Here is a 16256-nt window from a genome sequence, read left to right on the forward strand (position 1 = left end):
TTTCCTGTGATCTTTTTTTTTCTAAATCCATATTTACATCTTTTTAATTACACAGCAAAGCATATTCTTAAATATTTGATTCACTGAGTTGTAGTCTTGAAGTGTTTTGGGATGTAGTGTCAAAGGTGCAGAAGTATAAATGTATATTAATTCTGACTCATCCATCTGCTTCTGGCTATCCACTATATGGAATATTCTCCAGATATATTTTCAGTGGACTATATTTGTGGGTTTTTGTAATTGTCCTTAAACTGATATGAGTATTGGAAATCTGTGCATGAGGGAATTTCTGCCCTTCCTGTGGGTTTAGCGTTTCAATGCTACTGGTATTTGTGTGTTCTGTGCAAATTTTAAGGTTTCATTCTAAAAGAAAATAAAAAGTTTTTAGCTCTTCTGGTTATGAAGAGAACCTTCCAAATGTAAACTGATACAGAGCTCTCATCCTTAGCCTGCAGGCAAACTGAAACAGAGTCTGAAAGATGTGAAGGGCTCCATTCGTATAAATGTTGTGATTCCTGAAAGCTAATATCAGCTTCTTCATTGCTGATCGCTTTAACAGAAACATCCCATCCTTCTGCACCTATGGGTGCAGCCTGAATACTACTACTTTTATTCTAATCAGAGTTCAGCTGATGGGTTAGTTCTAAAGATTTTTGTAGTGGATATGAAAGTTTAATCATAGTTATGTCTGAGAGGCTCATTTGGACAAAGTACCTTTATAATTATGTGTTAAGTGTTAGGGCTGTCGATTAATCACAGTTAACTCACACGACTAACTCAAAAAAGTCATGATTAAAAAAATTAATTGTGATTAATCGCAGTTTTAATCACACTGTTGAACAATAGACTACTAACTGAAATTTATTAAATTATTTTTGGATTTTTTCTACATTTTCAAATATGTTGATTTCAATTACAACACAGAATACAAAGTGGACACTGCTCACTTTATATTATATTTTATTATAAATATTTGCACTGTTAAAATGCGAAAATAAATACAATTTTGTAATTCACATCATACAAGTACTGTAGTGCAATATCTTTATCATGAAAGTGCAACTTACAAATGTAGATTTTTTTTTGTTACATAGCTGCACTCAAAAACAAAACAATGCAAAACTTTAGAGCCTACAAGTCCATTCAGTCCTACTTCTCATTCAGCCAGTCGCTAAGACAAACAAGTATCAGAGGGGTAGCCATGTTAGTCTGGATCTGTTTAAGCAGCAAAGAGTCCTGTGGCACCTTATAGTGTATAAGGTGCCACAGGACTCTCTGCTGCTAAGACAAACAAGTTTGTTTACATGTACAGGAGATAATACTGCCCACTTCTTATTTACAATGTCACCAGAAGAAGAGGCATTCACGATTCATTTTGTTTTATACATTGGCATTCTATGGTAAGCAAGATATGGTAAACATTCATATGCTTCGTTTTTCCCCACCACAGAGGACCACCATTCAGCCATATGCTGATGACAAAAAAAAAAAAAAAAAAAAAAAATTGTGACTGAATTCCTTGGGGGAGAATTGTATATCTCAGGCTCTATTTTACCTGCATTCTGCCATATATTTCATGTATTAGTAGTCTCGGATGATGACTCAGCACATGTTCATTTTAAGAACGCTTTCACTGCAGATTTGACAAAACGCAAAGAAGGTACCAATGTGAGATTTCTAAAGATAGCTACAGCGCTTGACCCAAGGTTTAAGAATCTGAAGTATCTTCCAAAATCTGAGAGGGGTGAAGTGTGGAGCATGCTTTCAGAAGTCTTAAAAGAGCAACACTCAAATGGAGAACTACAGAACCCGAACCACCAAAAAAGAAAATCAACCTTCTGCTGGTGGCATCTTACTTAGATGATGAAAATGAACATGCGTCGCTCTGCACTGCTTTGGATTGTTATCAAGCAGAACCAGACATCAGCATGGACACGTCCTCTGGAATGGTGGTTGAAGCATGAAGGGACATGTGAATGCTTAGCACATTTCGCATCTTGCGAGGCTGGCTACAAAGTGCTATGCAAACATCTGTTCTCACTTTCAGGTGACATTGTGAACAAGAAGCAGGCAGCATTATCTCTTGCAAATGTAAACAAACTTGTTTGAGCATTTGTCTGAACAAGAAATAGGACTGAGTGGACTTGTAGGCTCTAAAGTTTTACGTTTTATTTTTGAGTGCAGTTATTTTTGTACGTAATTCTACATTTGTAAATTTAACTTTCATGATAGTGATTGCACTACAGTACTTGTATGAGGGGAATTGAAAAATACTGTTTTTTATAGTGCAAATATTTGTAATAAAAATAAATGAGGTGAGCACTATATACTTTGTATTCTGTTATAATTCAAATCAAGATATTTGAAAATGTAGAAAGCATCCAAAATATTTAAATGGTATTCTATTATTGTTTAACAGTGTGATTAATCATGTGATTAATTTTTTAAATCACTTGACAGCCCTAGTAAAAGTTCTTGTAAAGTTCAAAGTCAGAGTCAATAAACATGCTCTACATGTGGCCCAATCTATACTGGTCATTTAATTTAATCCGGGGAGGAACACTATTTGTCCAGTTTCTGCGTTTCCCATAGTTTAGCTGAAGTTATCACAGGGTCAAAGGTAGTCTGCATTTGAAAACTGATCATCTTTTGAAGATGCATCACCATGTTGGATGTACAGCGGAGATTTTACATCTATTGGTCTTTGACGAAAAAATAATGAAGGCTTTAAAGAAAAGGGAACGAGCCAGGTAAAAGGTTTTGTGGGAAAAGTCTGCAGCAGAGCAATGGCGTGGAATGTTTCAATTTTGGATTGGGAACCTCTTACAAATGATGACAGTTAAGAACTTTGAACTCAAATATTCTTGTCTTCAGGATTATAGTGAATTGGGATTCAGTCAGATAAATTTTGACATTGAATTCCTCAGATCATATGATGAAACATACCATGCTGGTTCATGATCATCTTTTTCTGGATTAGCAACAGCTGCAGCCATTGATTTCTCTGGAAAATATCACCTGATTTCCGCAACAGTCGTAAGCATATGAATGTATACCAAGTTCATATTTATCAGAAATTTAAATCTTGGAATTTGAAGAGATGCTTTTAAGGAAAAGAAACCTCCAATCCTGTGCAGCTTAATCATTGCCAAGGCATGTTTTATTAGTTAAAATGATTTAATTTAGTTGTCATTTAAAAAGAACTAGTCATTATAGTAAGTAATGAAGGATGCACATGTATTGATTACTTCTTGATAGAAGAGTGCCAGTCAGTGATTCACTGTTTTGACACCTTGTAATAGGGGGAACTAATATAATTTTCCCCTTAGCTAATACTCTTAATGCCACTACACAAAGATCATAGTTTAGATTTTCTTGAGTCAAACTACTAATATTATTTAATCATTAGCTGTTTTATTGGTCTCCTGTTTTTGACAGCACTAGATGACCTCTTGAGGTCTCTTCCAACCCTAATTGTCTGTGATTCTATGAATAGTGCACCACTAATCTCTAGTTTTGTTACATTGATTGGCGGGGAAGTATGTTACAAATTAGTTTAAAAAATTTAAAAAATCAGCTTGACATACATAATAAATTGAGAGAGAGAGTTTCTTTCAATATTGCAGTAACCTTCCTGACTCTCAGTGTTTGACATTTCAGAACCACTCATGAGTTCTTGTTTGGTGCCCTTGCTGAGCTTGTAGATAATGCCAGGTATGTATTTGAGATTGTATTTGTATTAGGAGCTAATTTAGTTTCTGTGGTTTAATTAGCCCACATATTTAGGGTAAGCAGCTGAGTGACCTTCACTACCAGTAGATCTTAAGAAGAAAGATGTAATGCAGAAGCTTATATTATAGCTGAATGGTGATGGTGCACCTGTATCCTATATAAGATACAGGCCCTCCCCAAGAGGAGGACAGGTCCAATCTTGAAAAATTGATAGTGTAAACAGCTAGAAAACACAGTGTGTTGGGAGACCAAGGAGGGTCAATTTTATATTATTTTCCCTAGCCTTTTGATGTGGTTTTGCATTGTTGTGCTTTGCAAACATGAATTTTATGGCCGCTTGAAGAATAGTTAAGTCATCTGGTACATTGGGATAGAGGGGGAGATTCCAGACACGAAGGGGAGCACAGACTCCTGAAGAACTTTTGCTTGAGGAGAAGGTAAGTAATGTATTGAAAGTATTGATGTCTTTCAAAAGCTGAAAGAAGCTTGAAGTTGGAGGCTTATTCCTTCGTGATGTACTAAGATATTTTTCCTTCATGTACTTGTTTCCCTCCTGAAATGAGTGTCTGTGATGGAATAGATATTTGCATTGTAATCAGGTTTAATTAGTATGCAGCATCAGTGTCTTGTGGTGGAGTTTGGATCCAAACAAGGGAAGGCCAAAAATGCAATGGTACACAAAAGCCTCTTGGATTTCTTTGAGGGGTGCTGACACTTAGCGCCTTAGAGAGACATGGTGGGTGAGGTAATACCTTTTATTGGACCAATTTCTGTTTGTGAGAGACAAGCTTTCGAGCTTACACACAGCTCTTGAAGAAAAGTTTTGTGTAAGCTCGTCTCTCACCAGCAGAAGTTGATCCAATAAAAGATACTACCTAATTTGCTTTGTCTCTCTTAATATCTTGCGACCGACGTGGCCACAACAACACTGTATACTTAGCCCTGGTCTACACTGGGGGGGGGTGTCGAACTAAGGTACGCAAGTTCAGCTACGCGAATAGCGTAGCTGAACTCGAACTACCTTAGTTCGAACTACTCACCCGTCCAGACGCCGCGGGATCGAAGTCCGTGGCTCCCCATGTCGACTCCGCCACCGCCGTTCGCGGTGGTGGAGTTCCGGAGTTGACGGGAGCACATTCGGAGTTTGAACTATCGCGTCTAGATTAGACGCGATAGTTCGAACTCCGAGAAGTCGAACTCTACGCGTCGACCCGGCAGGTAAGTATAGACCTATCCTTAGAGACTTATACAATTTTTGATCCATAATGATAGTTCCTGTTGAAATTCCCACCCATACATGCAGAATCCTCTCAGGCTTCTAGCGTCTTTCACCTTAATTTGTGCTTTGGACGCTGATCGTGTTTTTGTTACTTTGTAGAGATGCTGATGCCACGAGAATAGATATTTACACAGGTAAGTCAGACTTGTCTTTTCCTTCAATGTCAGCAATGTCAGGAGGATTGCAAAATACACCCAGCAAATTACGGATTTACAAGTTGATAAAATGGTACTGGACACAGAAACTCCCCAAGGTCAAGTGTCCCATTAGTAATGCCTTCAAATCTATTACATTTCTAACATCAAAAAATCATTCAGAAGGAGAGGTGTAGGAGGGTGGTGAGGGGAGTCCTGCATTGTCTTTAAATGGGTCTTGAACTGAATCTACTAGAATCCTGTACCAGACTAAAGGAATCTTATAGTGTTTAAGGCCAGAAGGGACCAATAGATCATCCAGTCTGACCTCGTGTAGCACAGGGCACCAGCACCCGCACACTAACCCAACAACTGAATGAGACTAAAGTATTACAACCCACAGGAGACTAGACTATTATGTGATATAGGCAGAGAATAGGAGGGACCAAGATGCGCTAGTGTGTCTGCAGTGGCAGGGAAATGATTCCTTGAGATAAACCCAGATAATTCTGGCAAGTGACCCACACCCACATGCTGCAGAGGAAAGTGAATAACCTCCAAGGTCACTGCTAGTTCTGACATAGGGTAAAATTCCCTCCTGACCCTGCATATGGTGATCAGTTAGACTCTGAGCATATGAGCAAGAACCAGCCAGTCAAGCAGCTGAGAGAGAGAATGCGGGGTGTCACCTCTGAGCTCAGGGCCTCCCTCAAGGTCTCATTTCCAGCTGTGACCATCTCTTAATGTTGTTTACCCCCATCATTTCTGTTTGGAGACTGTTCCAGAACCTCATGGTTAGATACCTACTTCTAATTTCCAGCCTCGATTTGTTCATGGCCAGTTTATATCCATTTGTTCTTCTGCCTACATTGTCATGTAGCTTAAGTAGCTATTCACCCTTCCTGGTATTTATCCCCTTAATGTATTTACAGAGAGCAGAAAACCCCCTGCAGCCTTCTGTTTGCTTTACTAAACAAGCCAAGCTCTGGGCCCTTCTTTCCCCTGATCATCCTAGTAGATCTTCTTTGCACCTGTTTCAACTTATCTTTTTGGAACATAGGTGACCACAATTGTACACAGCTTGATTATTTTCTTCTCAGTAATTTAAAACGTAAGCTTCCTCTGCTTGCTTTGATTTAGCAAGTGAGCCTAGACTACCTTCCTTTCCTGATGAAAGCTTTTGATACGGTGTCCCACAGTATTCTTGCCAGCAAGTTAAAGAAGTATGAATTGGATGAATGGACTATAAGGTGGATAGAAAGCTGGCTAGGTTGTCAGGCTCAGTGGGTAGTGATCAGTGGCTTGATGTCTAGTTGGCAGCCGGTATCAAGTGGAGTGCCCCAGGGGCGGTCCTGGGGCCAGTTTTGTTCAACATCTTTATTAATGATCTGGAGGATGGCGTGGACTGCACCCTCAGCAAGTTTGCAGATGACACTAAGCTGGGGGGAGAGGTAGATACGCTAGAGGGTAGGGATAGGGTCCAGAGTGACTTAGACAAATTGGAAGATTGGGCCAAAAGAAATCTGATGAGGTTCAACAAGCACAAGTGCAGAGTCCTGCACTTAGGGAGGAAGAATCCCACGCACCGCTACAGGCTGGGGACCGACTGGCTAAGCAGCAGTTCTGCAGAAAAGGACCTAGGGGTTACAGTGGACGAGAAGCTGGATATGAGTCAGCAGTGTGCCCTTGTTGCCAAGAAGGCCAATGGCATATTGGGCTTTATTAGTAGGAACATTGCCAGCAGATCAAGGGAAATGATTATTCCTCTCTATTCGGCACTGGTGAGGTCACACCTGGAGTGTTGTCCAGTTTTGGTCCCCCCACTACAGAAAGGATTGGACAAATTGGAGAGAGTCCAGTGGAGGGCAACAAAAATGATTAAGGGGCTAGAGCACATGACTTACAAGGAGAGGCTGAGGGAACTGGGGTTATTTAGTTTGCAGTAGAGAAGAGTGGGGGGGGATTTGATAGTAGCGTTCAGCTACCTGAAGGGGGTTCCAAAGAGAATGGAGCTTGGCTGTTCTCAGTGATACCAGATGACAGAACAAGGAGTAATGGTCTCAAGGTGCAGTGGGGGAGGTCTAGATTGGACATTAGGAAACACAGTTTCACTAGGAGAGTGGTGAAGCACTGGAATGGGTTCCCTAGGGAGGTGGTGGAATCTCCATCCTTAGAGGTTTTTAAGGCCCAGCTTGACAAAGCCCTGGTGGGATGATTTAGTTGGGGATTGGTCCTGCTTTGAGCAGGGGATTGGACTAGATGACCTCCTGAGGTCACTTCCAACCGTAATATTCTATGATTCTATGAAAGAGAATAATAATTTTTCAGTAATAACACCTACAATTTCATCGGCTCCTGTTTTTCCTACTAAGAGTTTTTATTGATGGTGACTAATCATTTTGTAGTGGTACCACACACATCAGCTAGAAGTTTGAGTCCAGCCTGCTGTTACTCCAGTCATGAAAACTGTTTGGACACTTTCAAACAATTTTTAATTGCCCTTCCTATTTGAGTGTAATAGTTCTGTTAATTCTTCTCTTGTTGTAGAACGGCGAGAGGACCTGCGAGGTCAATTCATGTTATGTTTTTTGGATGATGGAGCAGGAATGGATTCAAGTAAGTTACAGGAAGTTGTATTTGCAGTGTCACGCTGAGAAAAATAACTTTAATCCTTGCAAGTATTCTGTCAGTGTCACATCCCTATGGTTTTGATGGGCTCAATGCGTGATGCATGTGGTATAAAAACTTAAGTCAAACAATTAGAGCAGCAGTGGCACAACACAGAAATTGAATCCGTTTGTCACAAGGAGTCCATGCAAATCCATGGTACATCTGCAAGGGAGACAAAGAGCCACTTTTTCCTCTGCCATGGAATCGGCGAAACTGTGACGAGAATAATTAAACTAGACTTCCTTCATTCTGCCTTGGACCCAAATACGTCCTGCTGAAAGGAGTTCTCTGCCTGCTTTGCAAAAAAAAGTCTAGCTAAACTCAGAAGTTTTTCCAGGACCAAGCAAGTGGATTCTGAAGACCTTCTTTCGCAAGTTTGACTCAGGCACATCACTACAGGACCTCTAAGTACTGTGGGAAGTCCATGCTACCACATAAATGAATCTTTTACTCTCATGATGAATGACACCCACCTAGATCATCTGCTGATCCAACGCATATCAATACCACTCTTGGATAAGGTATTGGCTGCCATAAAACTTGCAATAGTTTAACATGGGCTGCAGAACATCTTACCAATTAAAGCCCTGTCTTACTTCCCTTCTTTGGGTAAGGTTATTAAGAAAGTGGGGCAAAAAAGATTCCAGGAGCACCTGATATATCAGTAACCTAGAAGTTTCTCAGTCATTTATTTGATTGAGGTTTGTACTAACTACATAAGGGCATCCATCCCAGGCTCTAGGTGCTCTTGGCAAACTATACAATTAAGAGCAGACTCAACAGTTGATTTAGTGAGAGCACAGTTACAGCAGCAACCTATCAGCAAAACTACCTCTGAAGTGCCAACCTCAGCCTTTCCATCAACTTTCTATGGGCCAGGGAGACAATTTGGGCCTTAGTGTGTCCTTAAGGTTAACACATGTTCGTCTTTTGGTCTTGGACAGAAGGCAGACATCCGTGTTAATATTTTAAGATTTACCAGCAGCTTTTGACACTGCCTCTCTGTACTACCACCTTGTCAGTGTGACCTGGCAGGATGGGTGGAGTCACACTAAGTTGGCTAAGTGTCATTTCTTGTGGACATATCCGAGAGGATTATGGTGGTTGGTTGCTAGTCTTTCCTGAGCGCTCTCATCTGTGGAATCTTGCAGTATTGAGACCTGTATCTATCTTTCAGCATGTATATTGAACTACTAGAAGATATTAGAGGATGATATGGGCTTCAGTAGTAGCAGTTCATGACAACATTGTGCATCAGAAATGAATTATGTCCTTTGCCAACTGACTTGGTGCTTGAGTGAAAGTGTTGGTTCAACCTCAGTCTGGGAAGGATAAATGCAATGCTTCTAGGAAGGGGGGAAGTGCTTTGAAGAATTGGATGGAGCCATGTTTTTGCCCTTTGAGAGCATCTGCCATTTAAATTGATATGCAGCTTTTACTGACTCCACGCTACCAGAAAATGCCTCTTCCTATCTTCAGCAGGCCGGAAGAGTGTGATTCTTTGTGATGCAGACCTAATCACAGTGATCTGTGTCTTCGTTGCTTCCAGGCTGGATGATCACAATGGGTTCTGCCAGTAATGAAGGCTACATAGGAGCCATGTGGAAGCTCTACCTCGTTCATTATGCAGAAGCAAACTTGAACAGAACTGCTGAAAAGAACATGTTGCTGTGCATGCTGCACTGTCTCCCCATCCAATTCTGGATCTGCCTGAAGGTCTCAACTTTTACATGTGACGGTTTAGGATCTAGCAATCTCAGAGATGATCTCTCTCTGACACCTGCTCAGGGCAGATGTTGCAGCCAACTGACTTCAGGATGAAACTTGCAAGGGCCAGTAGAAGGTCGTCTACCAGACTTTCCTACCACCAGAAATCAGGCTGAGTTCTGTGTTCAGTATAAAACACTTCTCTGTACAAGCCTTCCCTCTAAAAAGGTGGTCTTAGAATGGCTTGGCAATGTTTGCCCTGTAGACAGACCAGAACAATCTCACTTAAACATGGAACTCAAACAAAGGAAGGATGGAACATATGACATGTGGGAACAAATGTTTGGTTTCCCTGGCTGTTCATGTAGTTCTTTAGTACAAAAGAGATGAGCATGTTAGAAATACCTTCGTAACTCTCCATACTTATGGCATTGCAGCCCAGATACACTCATAGTGTCCTAGTAGCTTCACGTACACATTGAACATTAGGGGGAACAGAACAGAACCCTATGGTACTCTTGTTCTCAGCTTGAGCTCTGGCTTCAAGTGGCATTGTGGGAAAGCATTGGTCTTGGAAAACAGTTCTTGAATTCAGTGAGCTTGCAGTATTGTAACACCTGGCAGATGATTACAAAACACACCACAACAGCTGATCCACACATTAACTGACAAGCTCTTCTACACAAAGAAGCTCATTTCCTCATAGTTTGGGTTGGAAAGTTGCCTATTCTTGAGTAGTCTGTGTCAGGGGTTCTCAAATTGGGGGTTTTGAGGTTATAACGTGGAGGGTTGCAAGCTGCCACCCCCAAACCCTGCTTTGACTCCAGCATTTATAGTAGTGTTAAGTTAAAAACACTTTTATAAGGGGGAGGTGGGGTTGCACTCAGAGGCTTGCTGTGTGACAGGGGTCATCAATACAAAAGTTTGAGAACCACTGGTCAGATTTCAGAGGAAATGGTTACAGAAAAGAATATTCTGATTAATTTCCATTCTTCTCAAGGAACCATTCTACCAATAGACAATACTTCTCTACATAGCTTGAAATTTAAACACTGAGGCAGAAATAAGCAAACCTTAGACTAATGCATGCCTCTCAACTGACCTGAATTCCTCAATAGGCATATGTCCTGAGAATTTGTAGACCAGGCAAGGTTTACTCCCATACAGTCATCCAGAAGGTTTAGAATCATTCATACTTAAGTTTAGTATGGAGGTTTGTGACTAGCTTATCAAACTGTTAACTTTACCAAATGTCTGTTCTGTCATCTAAAGTTATGTTCATGTCTTATATGTTGAGGCTTTATTCATAGAATGCTGATAGCAATGCACTTGCGACACTAAAGAAGCGGTACTTAAATTTTTGAATGGATCTGATTTTTATTCAGACATTAAAGGAAGGGTTTAGACATCTAAATCCTTCATGATCACATGGCTATGGTGGTGTGTGTTGGAAGCATGTAAAGCAGAGAGGGTTCCCTTTGAAGGCTAATTTGTTTATCTTTGATCTTATGATTCATGAGGTTGTATCGCCTTTATGAAGAAATATGCAAGGTGACTACATGGTCCTGGGTTGTACCTTTGCTACACTTCAAATTAGACACACAAGTATGTTCCAATTTGGTCTTTGGCAGGAAAGCGCTGGATGCCATAGCATCACCATGAACTCAAGCCTCTGTTGTGCATAGATCTTTTTTCTGTGCACAGATACCAATGTGCCTTAGAAATACCATGGATCAATGGGTAAATATTGGCTCCAAACTAATACCTTCCCTGTACAACTGCATTTCTGATTAAAATCCCATGATTGGGATTAGTGGACCTGAATATGAAGAATGTGAAAACGTGTCTATCTGAAAATTTTCTTTTCTTCAATAATGCAAGTCCTCTAACTCAGCCACTCGTTTTGTGGTTCTAGGTACTGGGATATTTGTTCAGTGGTTCTTTGCTCTGTGCCCCGTGGACATCAAACAACAACTAAGCTACAAATAATATGGCTAATGTTATAGTATAAACAAGTTCCATCGTTACTGCTCACTTCAACTAGTTTGTGCTTCAGTGGCAAGGCTATAGCACTCACCCTGTGATATGTAGGTCTCTTTTCCCTCAGAGCTTCATGGAATCCAGAAGCCTATTGAAGATTAGTAGACAAAACAAGGAGCCTTGTTAGGTTTTGCAGATGTGATTCAAACACTCTCTGTCTGTCTGTCTTGGCTAATGAGGACCAATCAGTGAACTGGTAGCTGGTCCCTAGAGGTACATCCTCGAGAAACTCCCTTTAGAATACAGTGCAGTCAGAAAGCAATACAGCTATACCATTTATACACCAAAAACTTATGAGACAAGGAACATGAACATAAAGCTTAACTAAAGATATTGGTCATGCAGACTGGAAATTGAATTTAAAAGGACAGGCAAAGAAACATACACATAGATGGGGTCTCTACTGCTACCACAATAAAGCATCAGTCTGTTTTTTTTGGACACAGATTTAGAAATTTCAGGGTTCCTGGCAGGTTGTTAGGGGCAGAGAGATGAAGGTATTCTTTAGCCCCCTCTTCCAGAGGAGATGGATCACTGCAGCTCTTAAAAGCTCCTCTGAAGTGTCCTCACCTATTTAGTTTGACTTGAGACAAGATGGAATTTCTATGAATAATTAGACCTGTAGAACCAGTCATATTGATCCCCCTGCCATTCCAATTTTCTTGTCTGAACTAAGGAATTTCACAGCGTCTTTGAATTTGTAGATTCAGTTTTTCCCCAATAGATTCTTTGAGATAAGTTTCAGAGTAGCAGCCGTGTTAGTCTGTATCCGCAAAAAAAAAAACAGGAGTACTTGTGGCACCTTAAAGACTAACAAATTTATTTTAGCATGAGCTTTCATGAGCTAAAGCTCACTTCTTCGGAAGAAGTGAGCTTTAGCTCACGAAAGCTCATGCTAAAATAAATTTGTTAGTCTTTAAGGTGCCACAAGTACTCCTGTTTTTTTTGAGATAAGTGTTCTTCGAGTGATGGTCCCTATATGTATTCCAAATATGGGTGCACATATATTCGGGAGCCGGAAGGTTTTTTCAGCAGTGTTGGTTGGCCCGCACGTGCGCTGTACATAGCCTCATGGTGCAGGCAAGGTTATATGAGACTGTGTGAGACGATGCTCCCTTAGTTCCCTCTTACTGCTGCATGGTTGGAGTTGGAATCCTTGTTACTCCATACCTGTAACTTGCCTACAAGAATGCTTGTCCATTGTACGTAGTATTTCTCTTCCTTTTTTATTATAATTAGTGTAGTTAGCGGTAATCCTCTCCCTGTCTGGGGCCGGGCTCTCCCCCTGCTTCTCCGGGGTACTATGCCCCACGTTCCGGAGTTCAAGAACCGTGCATTGTGCCCTCGCTCATTCTCCATGAGAAATGAGTATCACCACTGCCTTTATTGCCTCGAGGAAGCTAATCTAGCTGCCCATTGCAAAATCTGCCACTCCTTTCTGCTGTGGAGCTGTGGGGCTCACCTATTCTGCCTCCATAAGTTCCTCATGGAGGAGGCTCCCTGGCTGCGTGCTAGTCTGACCAGGAACTGTCAGTTCTGACAGTGCAACGCCTTTCACCAGCAGTGAGCCCCTCACCTAGCACTTCTTGCGCCTCAGATCCAAAGGTGCAGCCGGTGTCGGAGAAGTCCCAGTGTGAGTCACAAACATACTCATGGGCATCGTAGCAAGTCCCCATCATGGACAGTTGCCAAGCTCAATGTTCCCTCCCCGAGCAGCGTCTGGTCAGGTGAGATACTATGTGCAGACACTACCTTAGTTTTCCCCATTCTGAGGGCAAATCTAAAGAAGCAGTAACATCGAATGCACTGGCTGGCCACCAGTACTGCTCTCCAGCACGCACACTGCCAGTGCAACAGCTGTCTCTGCACTCCATACCGCAGATGCCATCATGCTGTGCTGATGATACATGCCCTGGATGCCTGGTGGCATTTACGCCCTCCTCCTGGTGGCACACATGGAACTGCCCTATCCATCTTTTCTGCTGCTCGGGGACCGGAACCCCCCTCTCCAGCAGAAGCATTGTTCCTACTGGGGAATAGACCTTGACTGCAGACTGTCCATACCAACAGCTTCCCCGATAGTGGGTGTCTCCTCCAACTCTGAAGTCCTCTCTGAGGAAAACCTGTCCTTCTCTCCTGTGTCCCAGCACAGCTCAGACTCTCAGGCACAGCTGGTGCATGTGTCCGGGTATGCTCCCCTCCCCCCCACTGATGCCGTGGTACTGCTACCCTTGGGTCCCACCATACCATGAGGACCCAACCTCTTGGCAGTATTGGCCATCCTGCGACCCTTATCACTGGCCTTATTCACCTCAGGCCACCCACCCTTCGGTCCGGGCCCCTGCTCAGACTCAGAAGTGGAGCTAGTATCGATAAATTCCAGCAGACCTTACCATCACTGCCTCCTTGCCGAATGATACCCTGATTTCCCCCCCCCCCCACCTCCTGACAATCATAAGTAGTACCAGGAGCTGCTGCAGACGGTTGCTAGTGGCTTGGGCATACTCCTGGACGAGGTCCAGACCACTACCACCACCAGTTGCTGGATATCTTCCAGTCCCAAGGACCGGCTTGCGCTGTGTTGCCCATCAGTGATGCTGTCCTGTGGCCAGCGTGGGCAGTCTGGCACATGCCTGCCTCCTGTGTCCCCTACGGTCAAATAGGCAGATCGCTGGTACTTTGTTTCCTCGAAGGAAATGGACTTTCTTTTCTCCCACCTGCCCACTTCCCGGGTGGTTCACACAGTGACTGAACGCTTGAGGCAGCGTACGCATGGCCAGCACACAGGGTGGCCAGACTTCTGGGCTGGAAGCTCTACTTTTCCGCTGTATTACAGTTTCGCATGGCCAATTACCAGGCTTTGCTAGCAAATTAGGACTTTAACAATTATGCCAGGCTAGCGGAGTTCCTGGATGACTTGCCATTTGACAAACGGCAAGGCTTCCAGGCCCTTGTGGAAGAAGGTCACTTGACTGACCAGATGAGCCGCCAAGAGGTGGTTGATGTCTCAGACCCATCCTGCTCCCTTGTGACCGGCATAGCCATGCACAGGGTGTTGTGGCTGCCATCCTCTGGCTTCCAACAGGAGGTCAAGACCACCATTCAGGGCCTCTCCTTTTACGAAGACAAGCTGGTCTCATCAGTCTTTGCCAAGTCTCTTCAGTCCGTGAAGGACTCGAGGGTGACGCTTTGGTCTCTAGGTGTTCCAGCACCCCGGTGGAAACAGCAACGACAACCCTCCCGGCGCTGGTCCTGTGCGCCATACCAGACCGCTGTCTCCACTGTGAGGATGCCCCACCTTAACGACACTGATCCCAAGGGCCCTGGGCCTCGGCCCCTGCCACAGCCACCTCTTCCGCCTCGCCAACCACCCAAAGCCCAGTTTTGACACACAAGTTGAGAGCTGCGTCCCCTGCATCAGCATCCTCGTCCTCCCCTCTCCCCAGTCACCTATGGGGCTGTCTTTCCCCTTTTGCCCACAACAGGGGCAAGATCACCATGGACTATTGGGTGCTGGGGATCATACGGCACTGTTACTCTATCAAGTTTCTCACCTCCCCACTCCTCTGGTCTCCCACGGGGGATACCTCCCACCATGCCCTCCTACAAAACAAAGCATATGCCCTCCTCACTAAAGGCGCGATAGAGCTGGTGCTCGACCCCTTCATCGGCTAGGATTTCTACTCTCCATATTTCTCATCCCGAAGAAGGGCGGAGGGCTCTGCCCTATACTTGATGTCCGCATTCTCAACACCATCAGCTGCAAAACCACGTTCTATATGGTCATGCTCGCCTTGATTATTACCTTCTTTCTCTGGGGAGTCTGGTTCACAGCTCTCAACGTGAAAGATGCATACTTTCATATCGACATCCACCTGGCCCACCACAAATTTCTTCGCTTCCGCATGGGCACTAACCACTACCAGTTCAGGGTCCTTCCCTTCAGCATTGTGATAACCCCCACAGTCTTCACAAAAGTGTTTGCAGTAGTGCAGCACATCTCCGGCATCTGGGATACTCCCAGTATTTGGACAATTGGCTTCTCGTCATGCCTTCCTGCACCAAGCTAACATTGCCACATCACAGTCTTCACTCTCTCCTCGACACTCTGTGTCTGCATCAATGAGGAGAAATCAGTGCTCATCCTGACACAGACAATCCACTTCCTTGGTGCCCACCTCGATTCCATGGCTGCTCGGGCCTTTCTCCTGGGAGACCGCTTTGCCACCTGGATGGTTGTAGTGGTGGCCCTTCACCGCAACCCCCGCACCACAGTGCATCTACTTAATGCTGTATACTCAATTACATGTGTGCTGTCTACAGCTGTGGCTCCTGTCAGTTGCCTGGCCCCATGCCGCCCGCTTGGATGACACACTGCTTGTTCCGCGCTCGCTTTGGGCCTCCCTGCTCTGGTGGATCAACTCTCCAAGGTGCTCTTCAGCACCCCCTTCGCCACACCTGTCCGAACTGTCACCTTGACCATAGATGTCTCCCTCACCGGTTGGGGCGTTCATCTGAGTGAGCACATTGCCCAGGGGTTTTGGACTCAGCACGAGGCCCACCAGTACATCAATGTCTTCCAGCTCCGAGCAGTCCGCTTGGCTTGTCGCATGTTCCTGCTGCTCATCTGTGCCAGTTCAAATCCTTTCTGACAATATCACGGCTTACATAAACAGGCATGGAGGCACCAAGTC

At 43.6% G+C, this 16256-nt stretch overlaps 1 protein-coding gene and 1 long non-coding RNA gene across 5 annotated transcripts in view; one reads left to right on the top strand and one right to left on the bottom strand.

The window, feature by feature from the left end:
* LOC120386253 overlaps window positions 1-16256 on the bottom strand; it is a 51505-nt gene that overhangs the window by 31421 nt on the left and 3828 nt on the right. For both annotated transcript variants that reach the window (XR_005589609.1, XR_005589608.1), the window contains exon 2: window positions 11600-11650. This is a non-coding gene — a long non-coding RNA (uncharacterized LOC120386253). The remainder of the gene's footprint in view (window positions 1-11599; window positions 11651-16256) is intronic.
* Window positions 1-16256, top strand: part of MORC2 (MORC family CW-type zinc finger 2) — a 92215-nt gene that overhangs the window by 5217 nt on the left and 70742 nt on the right. For all 3 annotated transcript variants that reach the window (XM_039505390.1, XM_039505388.1, XM_039505387.1), the window contains exons 2-4: window positions 3661-3714; window positions 5111-5145; window positions 7693-7761. In XM_039505390.1, the coding sequence (XP_039361324.1) occupies window positions 3661-3714; window positions 5111-5145; window positions 7693-7761 (158 nt within the window). The remainder of the gene's footprint in view (window positions 1-3660; window positions 3715-5110; window positions 5146-7692; window positions 7762-16256) is intronic.

The sequence above is a fragment of the Mauremys reevesii genome, linkage group 18 (assembly GCF_016161935.1).
Source record: "Mauremys reevesii isolate NIE-2019 linkage group 18, ASM1616193v1, whole genome shotgun sequence".
NCBI classification, from domain to species: domain Eukaryota; kingdom Metazoa; phylum Chordata; order Testudines; family Geoemydidae; genus Mauremys; species Mauremys reevesii.